Source organism: Octopus sinensis, linkage group LG6 (assembly GCF_006345805.1).
Source record: "Octopus sinensis linkage group LG6, ASM634580v1, whole genome shotgun sequence".
NCBI classification, from domain to species: Eukaryota; Metazoa; Mollusca; class Cephalopoda; order Octopoda; family Octopodidae; genus Octopus; species Octopus sinensis.
Window position 1 is genome coordinate 49,088,486 of NC_043002.1, and position 17,042 is coordinate 49,105,527.

Below are 17,042 nucleotides of genomic sequence, written 5' to 3' on the forward strand. Positions count from 1 at the left end.
CCAGTATTTAATTTTATGCCTGATACTTATTCTATCGATCTCTTATGCCGAACTGCTAAGTTATGAGGATGCAAACACACTAACACCAGTTGTCAAGTGGTGGTGGTGGAGACACAAACACAGGCACAAAGGCACACACACACACACACACACACACACACACACACACACACACACACACATACAACAAGTTTCTTTCAGTTTCTCTCTACAAAATCCACTGTCAAATTTTTGGTTGGCCCAAGGCTATAGCAGAAGACTCTTGCTCAAGGTACCATGCATGGTTCTGAATCCAGAACCATGTGTTTGGGTAGCAACTTTCTTACCACATAGCCACACCTGCACCTGAAATTTATTTTATCAACTCTGGAAAGATGAAGGGGAAAAGTCAACCTCAGTAAGAATTCTAACTCAGTACATAAATAGAAGAACACTACAAAGTACTCTAAACTATTTTCTCTGGCTCTTTACCATTTTTATTATTAATCACCCTTCAAATCTATTAACAGTTATAAAAATGAATGAATTTACTTGTTTGCTACAGAAATATTTACAAAAATTCGTATTGAAGACAGAGAAAATGATCTTGGCAGCTTTCTGGATATTTACTGTTCAACACAAATTACCTTCCTAGACCCGATTGACAGCTGTTTAATTAAATTCATACTAATTTATTACGAAAATGACAGGTGAAATAAGCAACAGATATTATTCATTGGAAAATAAACCGAAACAACATGGTGCAGTATTCATTTTGATTCCCATCAAGGAAAACGGGTTTCACTTGGACAAATATAAGAAAAAGAAGAACGAAAAACAAAATGGAAAGAATCAGTGCAAGGGTGGAGTAAGTATGGCAAAAAGAAAGCTAGAAGGAAAAATATAAAGATAGAGTGATGGAGTAAAAAAAAAGAAAAAAGAAATATTTGAATGGTTTAATAACAAAGCAGATGGCTTTGATGTGTTACTGTAAATGGTTCCAATCTGAAGATGAATGTGTCAAGATGTGATTTAGTGAGAGAACATTAACAATAAGCAATGAACTGCTTTCATTTTCATGAAGATTCTCATTGTTGATTGAAATAGAGTAAGGACGATTAATTTAACAAAAAAAAAAAGAAAAAAAAATTCAAATTGAGTAAAGTTCGTTTGCAATAAAGAGAGAATGATGATGATGATGATGATGAAGCAACAACAACAATTATAATGGCGATGACAATAATGATATGATGATAAAAAAATACAAATGACACAGATGATGACAAATATGATGATAACAAGAAGGAGGAAGAGGAGATGGAGGAGAATAAAAGGACAGAGAAGAAAAAGAATCAATAATGCTGCTATTGAGAGTAACAATAACAGTAATAATAAAAATAAAAATAATGAAAACAGGATAAGGATTTTGATGAAATAATTTTGAAAAGGTGGTATTTTTTGCCTTGATATATACGTATATGTACATACATACAAATACACACACACACACACACATATATATATATAGATATATACACACACACATATATATATATATAGATATATACACACATATATATGCACACACCTACCCATATATATAAACATATACACACACATATACATATACACACACATATACATATACACACACATATACATATACACACATATATACTGCTTTATATATATATAAATATTCATATGCACACATATATGCACATTTACAGCTATCTTTATATATGTATATATATATGTGAATATAAATACACACACACACACACACACATACACCCCCCCCCACACACATATATATATTTATATATAGATGTATACTCATTCTTGCTCTGTTTATTTTCTTTTATTCCCTTCTGTAGAAACGTATACCTTGAAACGTAAAAGAGTTTTTCATTTTCCTAATACACACACACATGCTTTCTGCAAAGTCTCCGTCTACCAAATTCGCTCACAAAGCAGTTGTCAGTTGGAGACTATCTGAGAAGACACTTGCTTAAGGTGTCACACAGTAGGACTGAACCCAAAACCACTTGGTTGAAATGCAGCCTTCTTAACGGCACCATCATACCTGCGCTTGTATATTTTGGGCATTTTCAAATCCGTCTCCAGATGTGTACAGAGCCAATCTCTTCTAGAGGGAAATTGAGTGTGACAAGGTTAGAAGTATACAAAAGAACTGAGCCCATTACCAAACTGGTACTTTCTTTATCGACCCTGCTAGTATGAAAATCAAAGTTGACCTCGGTGTAAAGAGATCTGGGGCGAATAACAGAAGGCATTGTATTTGATACACTAGCGAGCGTCTACCAAAGCACATATAAACACACACACGCAGACACGAAACAGGAGTATGAATTTAAAGAGAAGTTACAAGCTATTCAAAGGACGTTCTCAGAATTACTGAAATCCAGAATTGTACAAATCTGGCTGTTTACGCAAAAACGAGAAAATTTAATGAACTATGAGTGAAAAAGTCCCAATGGAAGTGATTGTAAACCAAATTAGAAAACATGGCTTATGCTAATTGAATTTACCTAATAGTATTATATAACATATTAGCTGAGATTGGGGTGTTTATAATCTGGGTAAGGTTCCAAAACAGACATTTGAACTTGATAAATATATGAACCAAAAATTAAGGATTTCTAACATAGACACAAATTAACCTCTTTTAGACACAAGAAAAATGTTAGTTTTAAATAAGCATGCATTGAAAAAAGATATGCACATCAAGGAGGAAATCGTAGTTGAGGTAACAATATCAGCAAAAATAAAATCGAAATTGTTGTAGAATAGCATTAACTGTTATCTGTGTCGAGCTAGGTCATTGCAACGAAAGCGACAAGGTTTGATATGTTTTTTTTTGTTTTTTTCGCGACGTAGGAGTGTTCAGATAAGAGCATGTCCTATTTTCTTTTATCAAATGTCGCCAATTACTAGATGTGAACTGCTTGGAAGAGGTTCGCATCTAGTATACAAACGCGCAAGCATGCATAACTCTCAAACTATCTCGGTTTGTTTATATATCACTATCAGTAATAATTATTGGCTAGACAAATAATACAGCTGACTGCTGCTTCTGTCCAGACGCTATTGGGAAACACTAGACATAGTGAGCAGAGGAGGATTAAAGCTGATTACAGGGGTGCATTGGCAGAATTGTTAAAGCGTCTGGCTTGGTTGGGTATTTTCATTCTGTATTTAACCCTTTCAATTCAAATCCCACTGAGGTCAACTTTGCATTTCAACCTTCTGAGGTTAATAAATAAAGTATCATTGACGTATCAGGGTTGAATCAATCTAATTTCTGGCCTTGTACGTATGCAAGAAACAACAACAGTAATAATCATAAGAGCACTCAGAGAGCGCAAACCTTCGCTAAGGCAATACCAACATCCTCTCAACGATTTGCCAGAAATGATTTTTAAAATGAGAATATATGAAATAAACTCGACTGCTCTCACAAACGAGAATACTAAAAATAAACCTGACCGCTCACAAAAATTAAGTAAGAAAACATGAAAAATAATCCAGAATCCTTGTCTGGTATCGGATCGATTCCAAAATCTAATCAGTTCGTGCCAGTCATGATGCCAAACATCCCTGAAAGTTCCATCCGAATCTGTCAAGCGGTTCTTGAGATATCTTGTCCACGGACAAACAAACAAACACGACTGAAAAACAATACTGCTGCCTTCACTAAGGAGGAGGTAATAATAATAATAATAATAATAATAATAATAATAATAATAATAATAATAATAACAATAATAATAATACTATTGCCCTAGTTATCATGGAGACACTCGGCAAGAAATGGAAACAGAATGGAAAGAAGATGCTAACGAAAATAATAATAATAATAATGATGATGATGATAATAATAATAATAATAATAATAATAACAACAATAATAATAATAATAATAATAATGATAATAATAATGATAATAATAATGATAATAATAATAATAATAATAATAATAATAATAATAATAATAATAATAATAATAATAATAATAATAATAGATAAAAGAAGGACTCAAAAATCAAAGCCATCCCCATTAGAAGAGGAATATTCCAGGGAAACACACTCTCCACTCCTTTTCTGCTTGGCACTAACAACTTTATCTGACATGCTTAACAGAACTGGATGTTGATACAGCTGTTAGGGCAAAACAATCAGTCAGCCATCTCTTACATATGGATGATCTAAAACTGTATGCTACAAATGATAAACAGTTGGAAACATTACTATAAACAATACATGTATTTACCAAAGAAATAAACATGAAATTTGGTTTAGAAAAATGTGCCAAAGCAACCTTGAAACGAGGAAAACTAGTTAAGAGTAGCAACATCACACTAGACAAAGCAAATGAAATAAGAGAATTAGACCAAAGCCAGACATATAAATACTTAGGAATCAAAGAACTAGATACGATACAACACACAATTGGAAAAGAAGGTGAGAAAAGAATGCTATAGGCTGATAATAGAGCTCAATGCAGAAAACAAGATAATAAGTATCAACACTCTAGCCGTCCCAGTTATAAGTTACAGCGACAATATTTTTAACTGGACTCTAAATGAACTAATCAAAATAGACAGGAAAGCTAGAAAAATAATGATAGGATTTAGGGTGCACCACCCAAAATCTGACATAGAAAGGTTATATATACAACGTATGGAAGTTGGTAGAGGCCTTACACAACTAGAAAACTAATACAAAATAACCACCATAGGACTACAGAAATACCTACTTCAGAAGCATGGAAAGCTAATACAAATAGCCACAAAACACGAACAAGACAAAAAAACTATTTTTTAGTTAAGGAAGCTGACAAATACAAAAAAGAAGTCATAGTACCTAACAACTATGAAGAAAAAGAAGAAACAACAAAAAAATTAAAACAACTGAAATCCAAATTAAAATTGGAACAGCAACGGATCATGATAAAACGATGGCAAGAAAAGCCCATTCGTGGAAAATAGTGGGTTAAACTAAACAGAAAATAGATAGACAAAGCAAAATTCCAACAATGGTTGAGAAGCTCAGGACTCAAATCAGAGACTGAAGGATTTTTAATTGTAGCACAAGACCAAAGCCTCTCCACCAGAAATTACCAAAAGCACGCAATGAAAAGAAATACAAGTAACTGCAGAATATGTGAAGGTGGACAAGAAACAATAGACACGACAGCGTTGGGATCTATATACACTGAAAACTATACCAACACTATGGAATAACAACAGAAAGATGGTATAGGCAAACGCCAGGAAAGGTCACAGAAAATGAGAACGCAATCATACTATGGGATATGCCAATACGCACAGACAGAGAAATTAAGGCAAATATGTCAGATATAGTTGTCAGAGATCATCAAGAAAAAATGCTTTCTAATCGACGTATCAATAACAACAGATGACAATGTTTCTCTAAAAGAAACGGAGAAGCTTTCAAAGTACAAAGACCTGTAAATAGAGGTAACTCGAATGTGGAGTCTAAAAACAGAAACAATTCCTATCATAGTAGACGCATTAGGTATGATAGAAAAATATTCAGACAAATACATAACGAAATCACCAGGATTAACAAGTATATATAACATTCAGAAAATAGCACTACTGGGCACTGCACACATCCTACGTAAAATTGCTTTCAATACAGTAAAAATAAGAGCATCACGACAAACCAGAGCACATACCCAAGCCATACAGAGTTGAGGTCGGTAGTGCAGTGAAAGTACCTGATAAAAAGACTACTGAATAATAATAATAATAATAATAACAACAACAACGACGACGACGACGACGACAACGATGACGACGACGACGACGATGATGATGATGATAATAAAGTATTTGAAATACTTTGTTTTGTTTTAAATTTGGGGGGATATTTTGTTAAATAAGGGGCCCTATTTCACTGTGTGAAAAGGAGAAAAGTAAGCGGCGTGGTCCTGAGAGATATTTCTCTCACAACAGAAATTTTTAATATGAGAAAACAATGACAACACTAACAAGATTTGCAACAACAAAAATTATAACTATAAAAAAAAGGAGGAGCGACAGTAGCAACAACATCAGCGGTAACAACAACTACTACAACAATAATGGCGGCGACAAAGCATGTGATTGGGGTGACTTCACCAACAGTCAATCTTCGGCTTGAATGGCAACGAGGTCAATAAACTACTTTTCGCTCTCCCTAAGCAACAAGGAGGCACGACTGATTCAGACGGTACAACTTGTAAAGTAAATAGGATGAAAGCTCAGGTTGCAATTCCAGTTGAGGTTTTGGCAATAACTGCTGGGAAAATGCTGTTGTATTGTGTATATTATCAAAAACCTGACGCCTAGAAGCAGCCATACCCATGTGGAAAAAGCCTTCGGTGATATATAGACAGACATATACAATGTGACCAGGGCAAGGCAGTTCAGAAGCATGGAGAACCTTTTCATTAGAGAAGTCCTCACTCTGATGTACTCTATAGTTCCCATACGCTACTGAGATCTCACAGTTTATCCAACATGTAAGAACCGATCGCTTAAGATATAGCGAGTTCCGTCAGAACTAGACATCTGGTGGATGTCTTGTGATGCCTTGGAGGGCAGCAACACACTCCTCGCTGTAAAACGAACCGAGAGTGAATTTTGGTTTGTTACCACACTGAAGATCCTCCACCGTGGATCCCCGAATTTTATCCTCCTGCCCAATGTAGTGGAGCTGCGCTTTGCGGTTTAGGGAAGGAAGCCAAGATACCACTTCTTTTGTGCTGAAAATCAATTAGGGACTTTCTATCCTCCCCCGAAAAAAAATCAAGGGAGAAGAATGCCCCACCACTGCTGACACAAATGCTTCAACAATAACTGCAGCGTACAGTTGTAACAACAGCGAAGTGAACAAGAACAACAGCAGCAGCACCAACACCAATAAATGTAGCCATAGCAATAACGCAAACAACTGCTGGTGCAGTTGTGACAATAATAACAGATTCACTACAGCACCTGTAACAACACTAACAGCAAAAGAACCAAAATCAATCAGGAAAATTTCCTAACTCCCTTAGATGTGATATCGATAAGAAAGTATATCTGTTTAAACAGAAATACGCACACACACACACACACACACACACACGCACACACGCACACACACACACACGCACACACGCACACACACACACACACACACACACACACACACACACACACACAAATTACGCGCTTGATAAAATATCATACCTCATGCGCCTATTATCATGAGCAGCTTTAAGGCATTTCGAATTCAAATTCCGCCGGTGTCGAATTTGTTTTTCATCCTTTTGGGGGTCGATAAAATAAGTACCAGTCGAGTACCGAGGTCGATGTAATCGAATTACTCCTCTCCCGAAATTGCTGGCCTTGTGCCAATATTGGAAAACATTATTAGCAGCATTACTACTTATATGTATTTTTAAAAACCTTTTAATTTGATTTACTTTCGATTTCCTTCTTGATGATTTTTTGTTCAGAAGGTATTGAGTGACATAAAAGAAATCGTGAATGATATCAGAAGTTGGCGTCATCGTCGTCATCACTACCCTCATTGTCGTCATCATCATCATCGTCGTCGTCGTTGACAACATAATCATTATAGGCGCAGGAATGGCTGTGTGGTAAGTAGCTTGCTTACTAACCACATGGTTCTGGTTCAGTCCCACTGCGTGGCACATTGGGCAAGTGTCTTCTACTATAGCCTCGAGCCGACCAAAGCCTTGTGAGTGGATTTGGTAGACGGAAACTGAAAGAAGCCCATCGTATATATGTATGTGTGTGTATATGTTTGTGTGTCTGTGTTTGTCCCCTTCAACATCGCTTGACAACCGATGGTGGTGCGTTTACGTCCCCGTAACTTAGCGGTTCGGTAAAAGAGACAGATAGAATAAGTACTAGGCTTCTAAAGAATAAGTCCTGGGGTCGATTTGCTCGACTAAAGGCGGTGCTCCAGTACAGCCGCAGTCAACTGACCGCAACAAGTAAAAGAGTAAGAGAAAGGGAGAGAGAGAGAGAGAGAGAGTATAATCTTCATCATCGTCGTCATCGCCATCCCCTTCACTAAATCACCACCATCATCACGATCATCGTCAATCCCACCTCCCGCCACCAAAATAAAAAAAAAAGCTTAAATTCCGATGTTATCCTGAATAATCAACATCGCATCTATTCGACGGGGTTTGAACTGAAGATAAGATATTAGTTATATCTTGTAACTTTGTATTGATTAATGGTAATAGATATATTGTGGCTGTTGAATACCCAGGTCAAGCAAGGTTGCTACTCAAAGACTTCCAGTACATCTTACACAGTTTTTATCTTTCATCATAGATGTCGTCACACCGTGTTTAATGAAGACTGCAACGTTTAAAGCTTCAAACTCCTCACTCGAACTCTCATTCAAACTCCAACGGCCGAAGACTAGCGACACGCTTGAAACTCAGAGTACCAAGGACTTTGAATCAAACTATTTTGATCCACATATGTGTGTGTGTGAGTGAGTGTGTGTGTGTGTGTGTGGTGTGTGTGTGTGTGTGTGTGTGTGTGTGTGTGTTTATACAACAGACGTCTTTCCATACGAATATTAGTTCAGTTGATAATATAGTTACCGCGCAGCGTCTCGCACACTTTCTCCTAGATATTGTGGATCGGAACAAGTATTAGAAGACAATATCAGGCGAATTAAAAGCATGAAGCTTGTTTTCGAACCATGTGGTCTTGGGTTATGTCCCATTGCGCGGCAAATTGAGAAAGTGTCTCCTTCTATGGATTTGGTGAATGGAAACGGAAAGAAGTCTGTTGTATAGACACACACACACACACACACACACACACACACACACACACACACACTCACTCACTTACTCACACACACACACACAAACACATATGTGGATCAAAATAGTTTGATTCAAACTCCTTGGTACTCTGAGTTTCAAGCGTGTCGCTAGTCTTCGGCCGTTGGAGTTTGAATGAGAGTTCGAGTGAGGAGAGTCACTGTTTACTACTGGACGTTAGCCTGCGATTGGTCAAGAAAGGTCACGCGGTGTCATAGTTTGGTGTTGGTATTTCAGTGACAACAATTGCTCGGAAAATAGCGCATGGTGAACGGGAAATCGATCGTGTGGTAGACAGAAAATCGGTCACGTGGTTTGGGCGGGGGAAGTAGGATGGGGCGGTAGATGTGGCAGTATATTTGTGCACATGTATATGCCCATATATCTGCGTGTATGCATCAGTACTTATACGAGTGTGTATTTGTGCATAGATGTACAATCACACAACAGTCCGCACACACGGGCGCACACTCACATACTCGCGCGCGTACACATATATATATACACACACACGCACACACGCACACACACGCACGTGTGCACACTTTTGTCTCCATGTATATATGTATATATGTATTCAAAGAAAATATTATTAAATAATGCAATACAGTAGTATTGCTTCCCAGTAAAACAAAGCACCATCAGGTTAAAGTATGAATATAAGATAGTGGCACAACAATGCACCAATATTTACTGAAAATATTGGTGCATGTGTATCACTATCCTATATTTATGTGTATATGTATATATATATATATATATATATATATATATATTTAACGGGAAAGTTACGAAAATAAACCAAAGACGAGGCAGGTGGAGCACAAACAAAAATGTATTAGTATAGCGCTCAGGATAGAAATAGAAAAAGTCTTTTACGTTTCGAGCCCTACGCTCTTCGACAGAAAGATACACACAAAAAAGCAAGGAGAGAAACAAGGAGAGAAAAAAATGCGTGTAGGAACTAACGATCTATCATGGCGTCCTGACTTCGGACAGTGAATATATATATATATATATATATATATATGTGTGTGTGTGTGTGTGTGTGTGTGTGTGTGTGTGCGTGCGTGTGTGTATGTATGTGTGTGTATATATATATATACACACACAGAGTGGTGCATTTTATTTAAAATATTAAAAGTTACGATAAAAGTATTATTATAGTAATGATAAATGTTTCGTTTTTGGATTTGGATTGCAAGATTCTTTATGTGAGTTCGTGTGTTGAAGTATATTCTGTTGTGTCTGGGGAGAGTCATTTTCTTTTTGTGCCTTATAATTTAACACACACACCGGTAAAATTTCCACTTATTTCTCACTTTTATTTTGCAAAAATTTTCGTTGCGTCTTGCAACCTTTTCAATAGACTTGACTGTCTGTTATTTACACTGCGTTCCTTTTTGTTTGTTCGTGCGCATGTGTGTGGATGAGTGTGGGTGTGTGTATATGCCTATGCATGCCTGCATGTATGTATGTATGTCTGTATGCATGCATGTGTGTATGTATATAAGTGTGTGTATGCATATGAATATATGTGTGTATGTGTGTGCACTTGAATGTATGTATTCTGCATATTCATGTACTTGCATGTCCGCGTTTGTGTATTTTTTTTATATATGTATGTGTGTGAGCATGTGCTTTAGGAAAATAAAAATAAGAAATAAGTGGAAATTTTACCGGTGAGTGTGTTAAATTATAAGGCACAAGAAGAAAATGATTCTCCCCAGACACAACAGAATGATTAATGTATCCTTATGATTAATGATACACAAAATATGAAAAAATGAGGCTAATTGATTTAATGTGCTAATAATTCTAATGAATTAAGTATTATGACATTGATCTGATACTTACTGTATACCTACTTTTGCATCCCACCCTGCGCGCGCGCGTGTGTGTGTGTGTGTGTCTATGTATATTAATTGTATAAATGTTTTTGAGGGTCTTTGTTTTTTAGTCTGTCTCCGCCACCAACGCTTGTCATGTGTTGTTGATTCGTTTATATCGTCATAACTGGGGTCTGTTGGTTCACTGAACTCTTGAAGGTGGTACTGTAGGATGGACGTAAACGACGGAAACAAACGAATGATAAAAGGTAATGATATAATAGTGTTGTCGTATGGGTAGGCTTCCGTGAGAAATCGTTTCATATAGGAATATTGTTATTCAAAAGAGTAAAGATGTGGTAATCATTATAAAATAATAAGATTCGTCGTTCGTAATTCAGCTATTTATCTGGATAAGATAGAATTCATTTTTGGACAATAATTGTTTTCGAACATTTTCAATGCCTTTAATAAACATTTTCATAAACTGTAAACTGTAATACCGCTTATTACGAATTCATTTAATTCTTGAATGATTCAGAACAGTAATATCTTTAAATAGATACCGAATATAACAAGGATTTATGGAAACAAGAAATAATCTTACCGAGCATTCACCCCGGACATCCCTTCTCCAGTCACATGATCCAGACCCAACTCTTTGCCTCTAGAATTACAAAAGAAATAAAAAAAATAAAACTTCGTGTTAGTAACATTTATGATTGGTCTTATCAATTTTTTCTTCATACAAATTTTATTGAAAGATGCCTTAAAAGTTGCTCATAAAGAAAGATTAAGGAGAGAAGTTCTTGGTGTCGAGTCGAGCATATTTATACTTTAGAACATATAATCCTTAATGAACATACGTAAATGCATACATACATACATACATACATACATCTCTCTCTTACTCTCTCTCTCTCTCTCTCTCTCTCTCTCTCTCTCACACACATATATAGCATTCCTGTGTCATTGATTCTGTTATCATCATTTTAAAAATTGTTACATTGGATAATAATAGAATTAAAGACACCTTCGCAAATTAATTAATTAATTATATATATTACAAATGATAGAGACGAAGAATGGAATAAGCGAGAAACTTTATTTCTCACAACTATGCTTTTGACCCATCCTGCATCGATCCTCGCGGGTGGAATATTGTACAACTGGTTGTGATGCATCCCTCGGTGCAGAAGTGTCTCATCAGGTGATGTTATAAGGGATTTCTCGTTAAATAAACCCTGTTTCGCACGGCTCTAATGCAGCATGTTGTTAATGACTGTAGGTTTAAGCTGTTGGGCGGGAATACATATGGATTTTTATATTTCAGAATGTACTATATATTCGTCCAGAATAGGAGACACTATGAATGGAGAGTTGCTGAAGAGGTCACAGGAAGTGTGGCGAAAGATTTAACAGAAAGGACACAAAAATAAGAACAATAATAAATCTGAAGTGAATAACGAATATATGCCACGTGTGTTTATTTAGATAAAGGAAATACCTATCCTGAAATATAACATTAACTGCTTCAACACACGGTTTTCGCATCAGGAATATAGTAAAAGAACTACATAAACGTATATGTGTGTGTATATATATATATATATATATGAATTATATGGTTATTGACGATTTGTCTATTTTCGGCATATTTGGCATTAGAATTTTTTCTTTTGCCCTTGTTTATAAGTTGTGTGTGTGTATATATATATATGTAAGTCGTATTCCTACTTATTTTATACTCAATCTTATCAGGTGCTGGAGGTTTCAACGGCTGCAAGTTTTACATTAAACTCTGTAATTTTCTTGACAGGCGAAGGGTATTTTCTGACAAATTGTAATTTCAGAAACATTTGCTTCTTTTGAGAAAATTAAAATATGCTATGTCAAACATTTTACCTTATTTTAAAATTGAAAGAAATGAAATTGAGCCCTTTTTTGAAATTACATGAGCATTAAAATAAATGAAGTATGGAAATATGTTCAAATGGTCACAACGATCAAGGTAATAACTAAAGATCGACTTTAAATACAGGAATTCTTTCCTCAGGATCATAAAATAATTGCAAGAAAACAAATATTTGCTGGCTGACGAAACATCTTTCAGTTCTAGAGGGCTGTGGATTTATACTATTACATTTCTTAATTAGAGTAGGCAAACTCAGTTGTCAGGAGTCAGCGTTGGCGTAGATTCCAAGATAGAAACTAATGGGTGAGAAAAAGCTATGAAGCGGTTACTAATTGGATGAATAGCAATTCGTGGAAAATCGAGGCGTATACTGAAGAGCCACTTTTCAATAATCTGGTTATTTTCGGATAAACTACGTTATAAATCATAAATTAGTTATTCAGATTTTGGGGAGAGTTATCAAATTTTAAGGGCAGGTTAATTAACAACCCTAGTGCTTAACTGGTACTTATTTTATCGACCACAGAAGGATAAAAGGTAAAGCTGACCCCAGCAGAATTTGTATTCAGAATGTGAAAATCCCCAAAATGATTGTAATGATTGCTTCGAATTTTAGCTCAAGGCTAATAATTGGGGAGGGGTAGTTAGCATATTACATCGACCTCAGTACTCAACTGGTACTTTATTTTCTCAACCCGGAAGGATGAAGGCAAAGTTGATCTCGGCGGAATTTCTGTTTCCGTCGTAGTGTATGAATAATTCTTTATAATATAGGCAGAAGGCCTGAAATTTTAGGGGAGCGGGCATATCAATTACATCGAACCCCATGCTAAACTGATACTTATTTTATCGACCCGAAATGATGAATGGCAAAGTGGACCTCGGCGACTCATAACGCAAACACAGACAAAGTGCTTCTTAGAATTTTGCCCAGTGTGCTAACGATTCAACTAGCTACCCGTCTTAATTGTTATAATGTAGATGTTTTGTCATTGTATAAAAGATTGGCTGCAACAAATATTCTGCTCAATACTACAGATTTCCTGCTCATTTGCTTGGCTTTAACCAGTTGAACATGTCCCTTAGTGGTTGACGATATGTGCATTTCTGATCTAGAGCAGGAGTAGTGGGGAAGTATCATAGCCATATTTGAGAGGGATTCTTTGTGGTTTGGATAATTCACCTCTCGAAAATGGGTGCTTCGTTCATCAGCCTCAACAACACTTATTCAGGGAACTTTTGAGCTGGTGGGCTACTAGACTCGAAGAAAAATTCTAATTGAGCTCCTATCTGAAAGTCGGCTAAAGGTCCATAAGTCAGGAAAAAGATGCACTCGTATATCTGTCAATAGAGTGGGTATATTATCCGAAGTGTACAGTATAATATAACCATCACGGTTGATCTTACCAATCGGTTTCGCGCTTAGGGGTGCAACGGTGTGTTAGATAACAATCCAATTATATAACCCTACGCTCATCATATATGTATATATATGTGCGTGCATGTGTTTGTGTGTGTTTTCTAATATTCAATATGGTTAGCCAAGCCTGGGTTTAACAGGGTAATTATAAGGTTCCTACATGGAATTAAAATCTCTATTCCTTTAGTAGTGTAAATGTATATATATATATATATATATATATATATATATATATATATATAGTTTGATAAGTGCGAACGTACGAAACACTCGGCCCTTGAGTCACTGTTGATTCTGTTGAATATTAATGAAACACACACACATTGTGAATGCGCGCGTGTGTGTGTGTTAGGAAAGGTAATTGATTGAGAAAGAAAAATGGTTTGGAAGGAGGATTATATTAACTTGTGAGAATCATAGTTATATAATTGAAGAGGAAGACGACTCAGAAAATTAAAAGCAGGGGAAAAAGAATATCTGTGATTTTCAAACACAGATACATCAGGAAAATGACAGAGGAGGGCGAATAGAAAAACAAGCCACCAACAGCACCAGAACTGCTATAACAATCTCTGTTATCATCTCTATCAACGAATGAAATAATAGCAAGAATATTCTATTTCTTCATTTATGTCTTTCGTCATTATTTTGTTGTTTGTTGTGCTTTGATATGCAAATTCAAACTTTTCTTTTATTTGTCTGTTTGTCTATAGTTTTTGAAACAACCTGAAGCTATATTGTAATCTTGGATCATCCAAAGAGGCTTTGTGACAACCGACATGAAATGTCTCTGCTCAATAGTAATACCTGAGGCCAGTATTGTAATCTCAGTAAAGAATTGTCTCTAAGAAATCTCGGCAAAACCCCCATGGTACAGGCACAATGATACAATGGAATCCAAAGAACATTATTTAAAACAAGCTGAGTTGGTGTTTGCCTTCCGGCCAATTTTGCTTGACTTCTATTGAAAGAAAACAGGATCAGTGGCATCGACGATTACTATTATAAGAATAATGAAATGAAAGAACATCGAAATAAAAAGAATAACGAGATAAAGAATTAACGAAATGATGTGCACAACAAAACACAATCTAAAAATACTAAAATAAATTTATGATATATCAGTGTAAGAGTCTCTTTTTGAAATTAAATAACAAAACACAATTTCTCTGCTGTTTACTACTAGTATTATTGAGTTTCTTTCTTTTTGTTTTTTGTTTTTGCTTTTTCTCTTTTCTCAAATAAAAGAATTGTTACCAAATTGTTCTGCTACACTACAAAATAGTTCGATTCTGCAAGTGTGTTTAGAACCACAGAATTTTTGCAGATTTTCTGGTACAATACATCCTAAATTTTTGATAAAGGATGGGTTCTTTATCGCATAACAATAATACAAGTCCTTTTTATAAAGCTTATAAGTTCCACCGCCATAATTGCTGTGCAAAACTAATTCCTCCACCAAGGAATTAACTTCAACAAACATTGCCTCTACAAATTCATTAATTCCATTACACATTGGCTCAAGTAAGCTTTATTAAATTGTGATTTGTAATGCGTTTGATCATAAGGTAGCTTAATCAAGATTGAGCTGGGTTAAATAACAAGATCTACAACAACCATATAGATATTTCCCATAAATCCTGTACAAGTACAGATTCAGTTACACCTTACGATAATCTTATAATAATTCTGCTTGTCAGTCCGTTACTTAGCCTGTCCGTAACGCTTCCACGTGATTAGCTGAAAGTGGGAGGATGTGGGGATGAATGAAATGTATAACTTTTTTTAACCAACTTATTTTTCTCCGTTACTTAAACCGTTTGTAACGCTTTCGCGTGATTAGTTGAAGGGAAAGGCGAAGAGCATAAGAAAAAGGAGAAAGAGGAGAGTATAGCAAAGAGTGAGAAAGGGGATGAATGTTGTGTATTAAGTCTATAAAATTGTGCATAAAGTTGATTAAGTAATCATCGTATTCCAACTTTCTTCACTTTTCAATAATTAGCAGATGAACGACTATCTTTTGATACAGACACAACTCAGGTATACATTCAGGATTTTGGATAAAGTTTTCAAATATAACGCAATAAGTTTACCATTAATTCCGTGAAATATTCACGGGTCACGCTAGTAACTATTTTTTAGTAAAATTAAGTAAAGTTAGTAACTATTAAGTAAAGTTAGTAACTAGGCGTAGGAGTTGGTGTGTGGTAAGTAGCTTGCTTACGAACCACATGGTTCCGGGTTCAGTCCCACTGCGTGGCACCTTGGGCAAGTGTCTTCTACTATTGCCTTGAGCCGACCAAAGCTTTGTGAGTGGATTTGGTAGACGGAAACTGAAAGAAGCCCGTCGTATATATGTGTCTATCTATCTATCTATCTATATATCTATCTATCTATCTATCTATATATATATATATATATATGTGTGTGTGTGTCTGTGTTTGTGCCCCCAACATCGCTTGACAACCGATGCTGGTGTGTTTAAATCCCCGTGACTTATCGGTTCGGCATAAGAGACCGATAGAACAAGTACTAGGCTTATAAAGAATAAGTCCTGGGGTTGATTTGCTTGACTAAAGGCAGTGCTCCAGCATGGCCACAGCCAAATGACTGAAACGAGTAAAAGAGTAACTATGATTAAATCAATAGCTAAGATTAAGACAATTTCCATCATTAAGATAATAACTAGGATTAAGATAAAAAATTAGAAGTAAGGCAATAAATATGATTAAGACAAAAACTGGCACTCCATCGGTTACGACGAAAATTGTTCCGGGACAGTTTGCTCGTGAAATTAACGTGCAAGTGGCTGAGCACTCTGCAGACACGTATTTCTCCGGGAGATTTAGCGTAACACAGATTGTGAAAAGGTTGATCCTATGAATTACAGATAGTACTCATTTTTCCAGCTCAGTGTACTGGAGCAACATGAAATAAAAGTGTCACGCTCAAGATCAATATGCACCGCCAGGAATCGAATTCACGACCTTATTGTGAGCTGAATAC

The 17,042-nt window shown here is 35.9% G+C and overlaps 1 protein-coding gene across 1 annotated transcript in view; it reads right to left on the bottom strand.

Moving 5' to 3' along the window:
• Window positions 1-11,364, bottom strand: part of LOC115213084 (neuronal PAS domain-containing protein 3-like) — a 357,535-nt gene extending 346,171 nt beyond the window's left edge. Inside the window, exon 1 of the mRNA XM_029782003.2 lies at window positions 11,309-11,364. Coding sequence (XP_029637863.1) covers window positions 11,309-11,328 — 20 coding nt within the window. The 5' untranslated portion in view covers window positions 11,329-11,364. The remainder of the gene's footprint in view (window positions 1-11,308) is intronic.
• Between the last annotated feature and the right edge of the window lie 5,678 nt (window positions 11,365-17,042).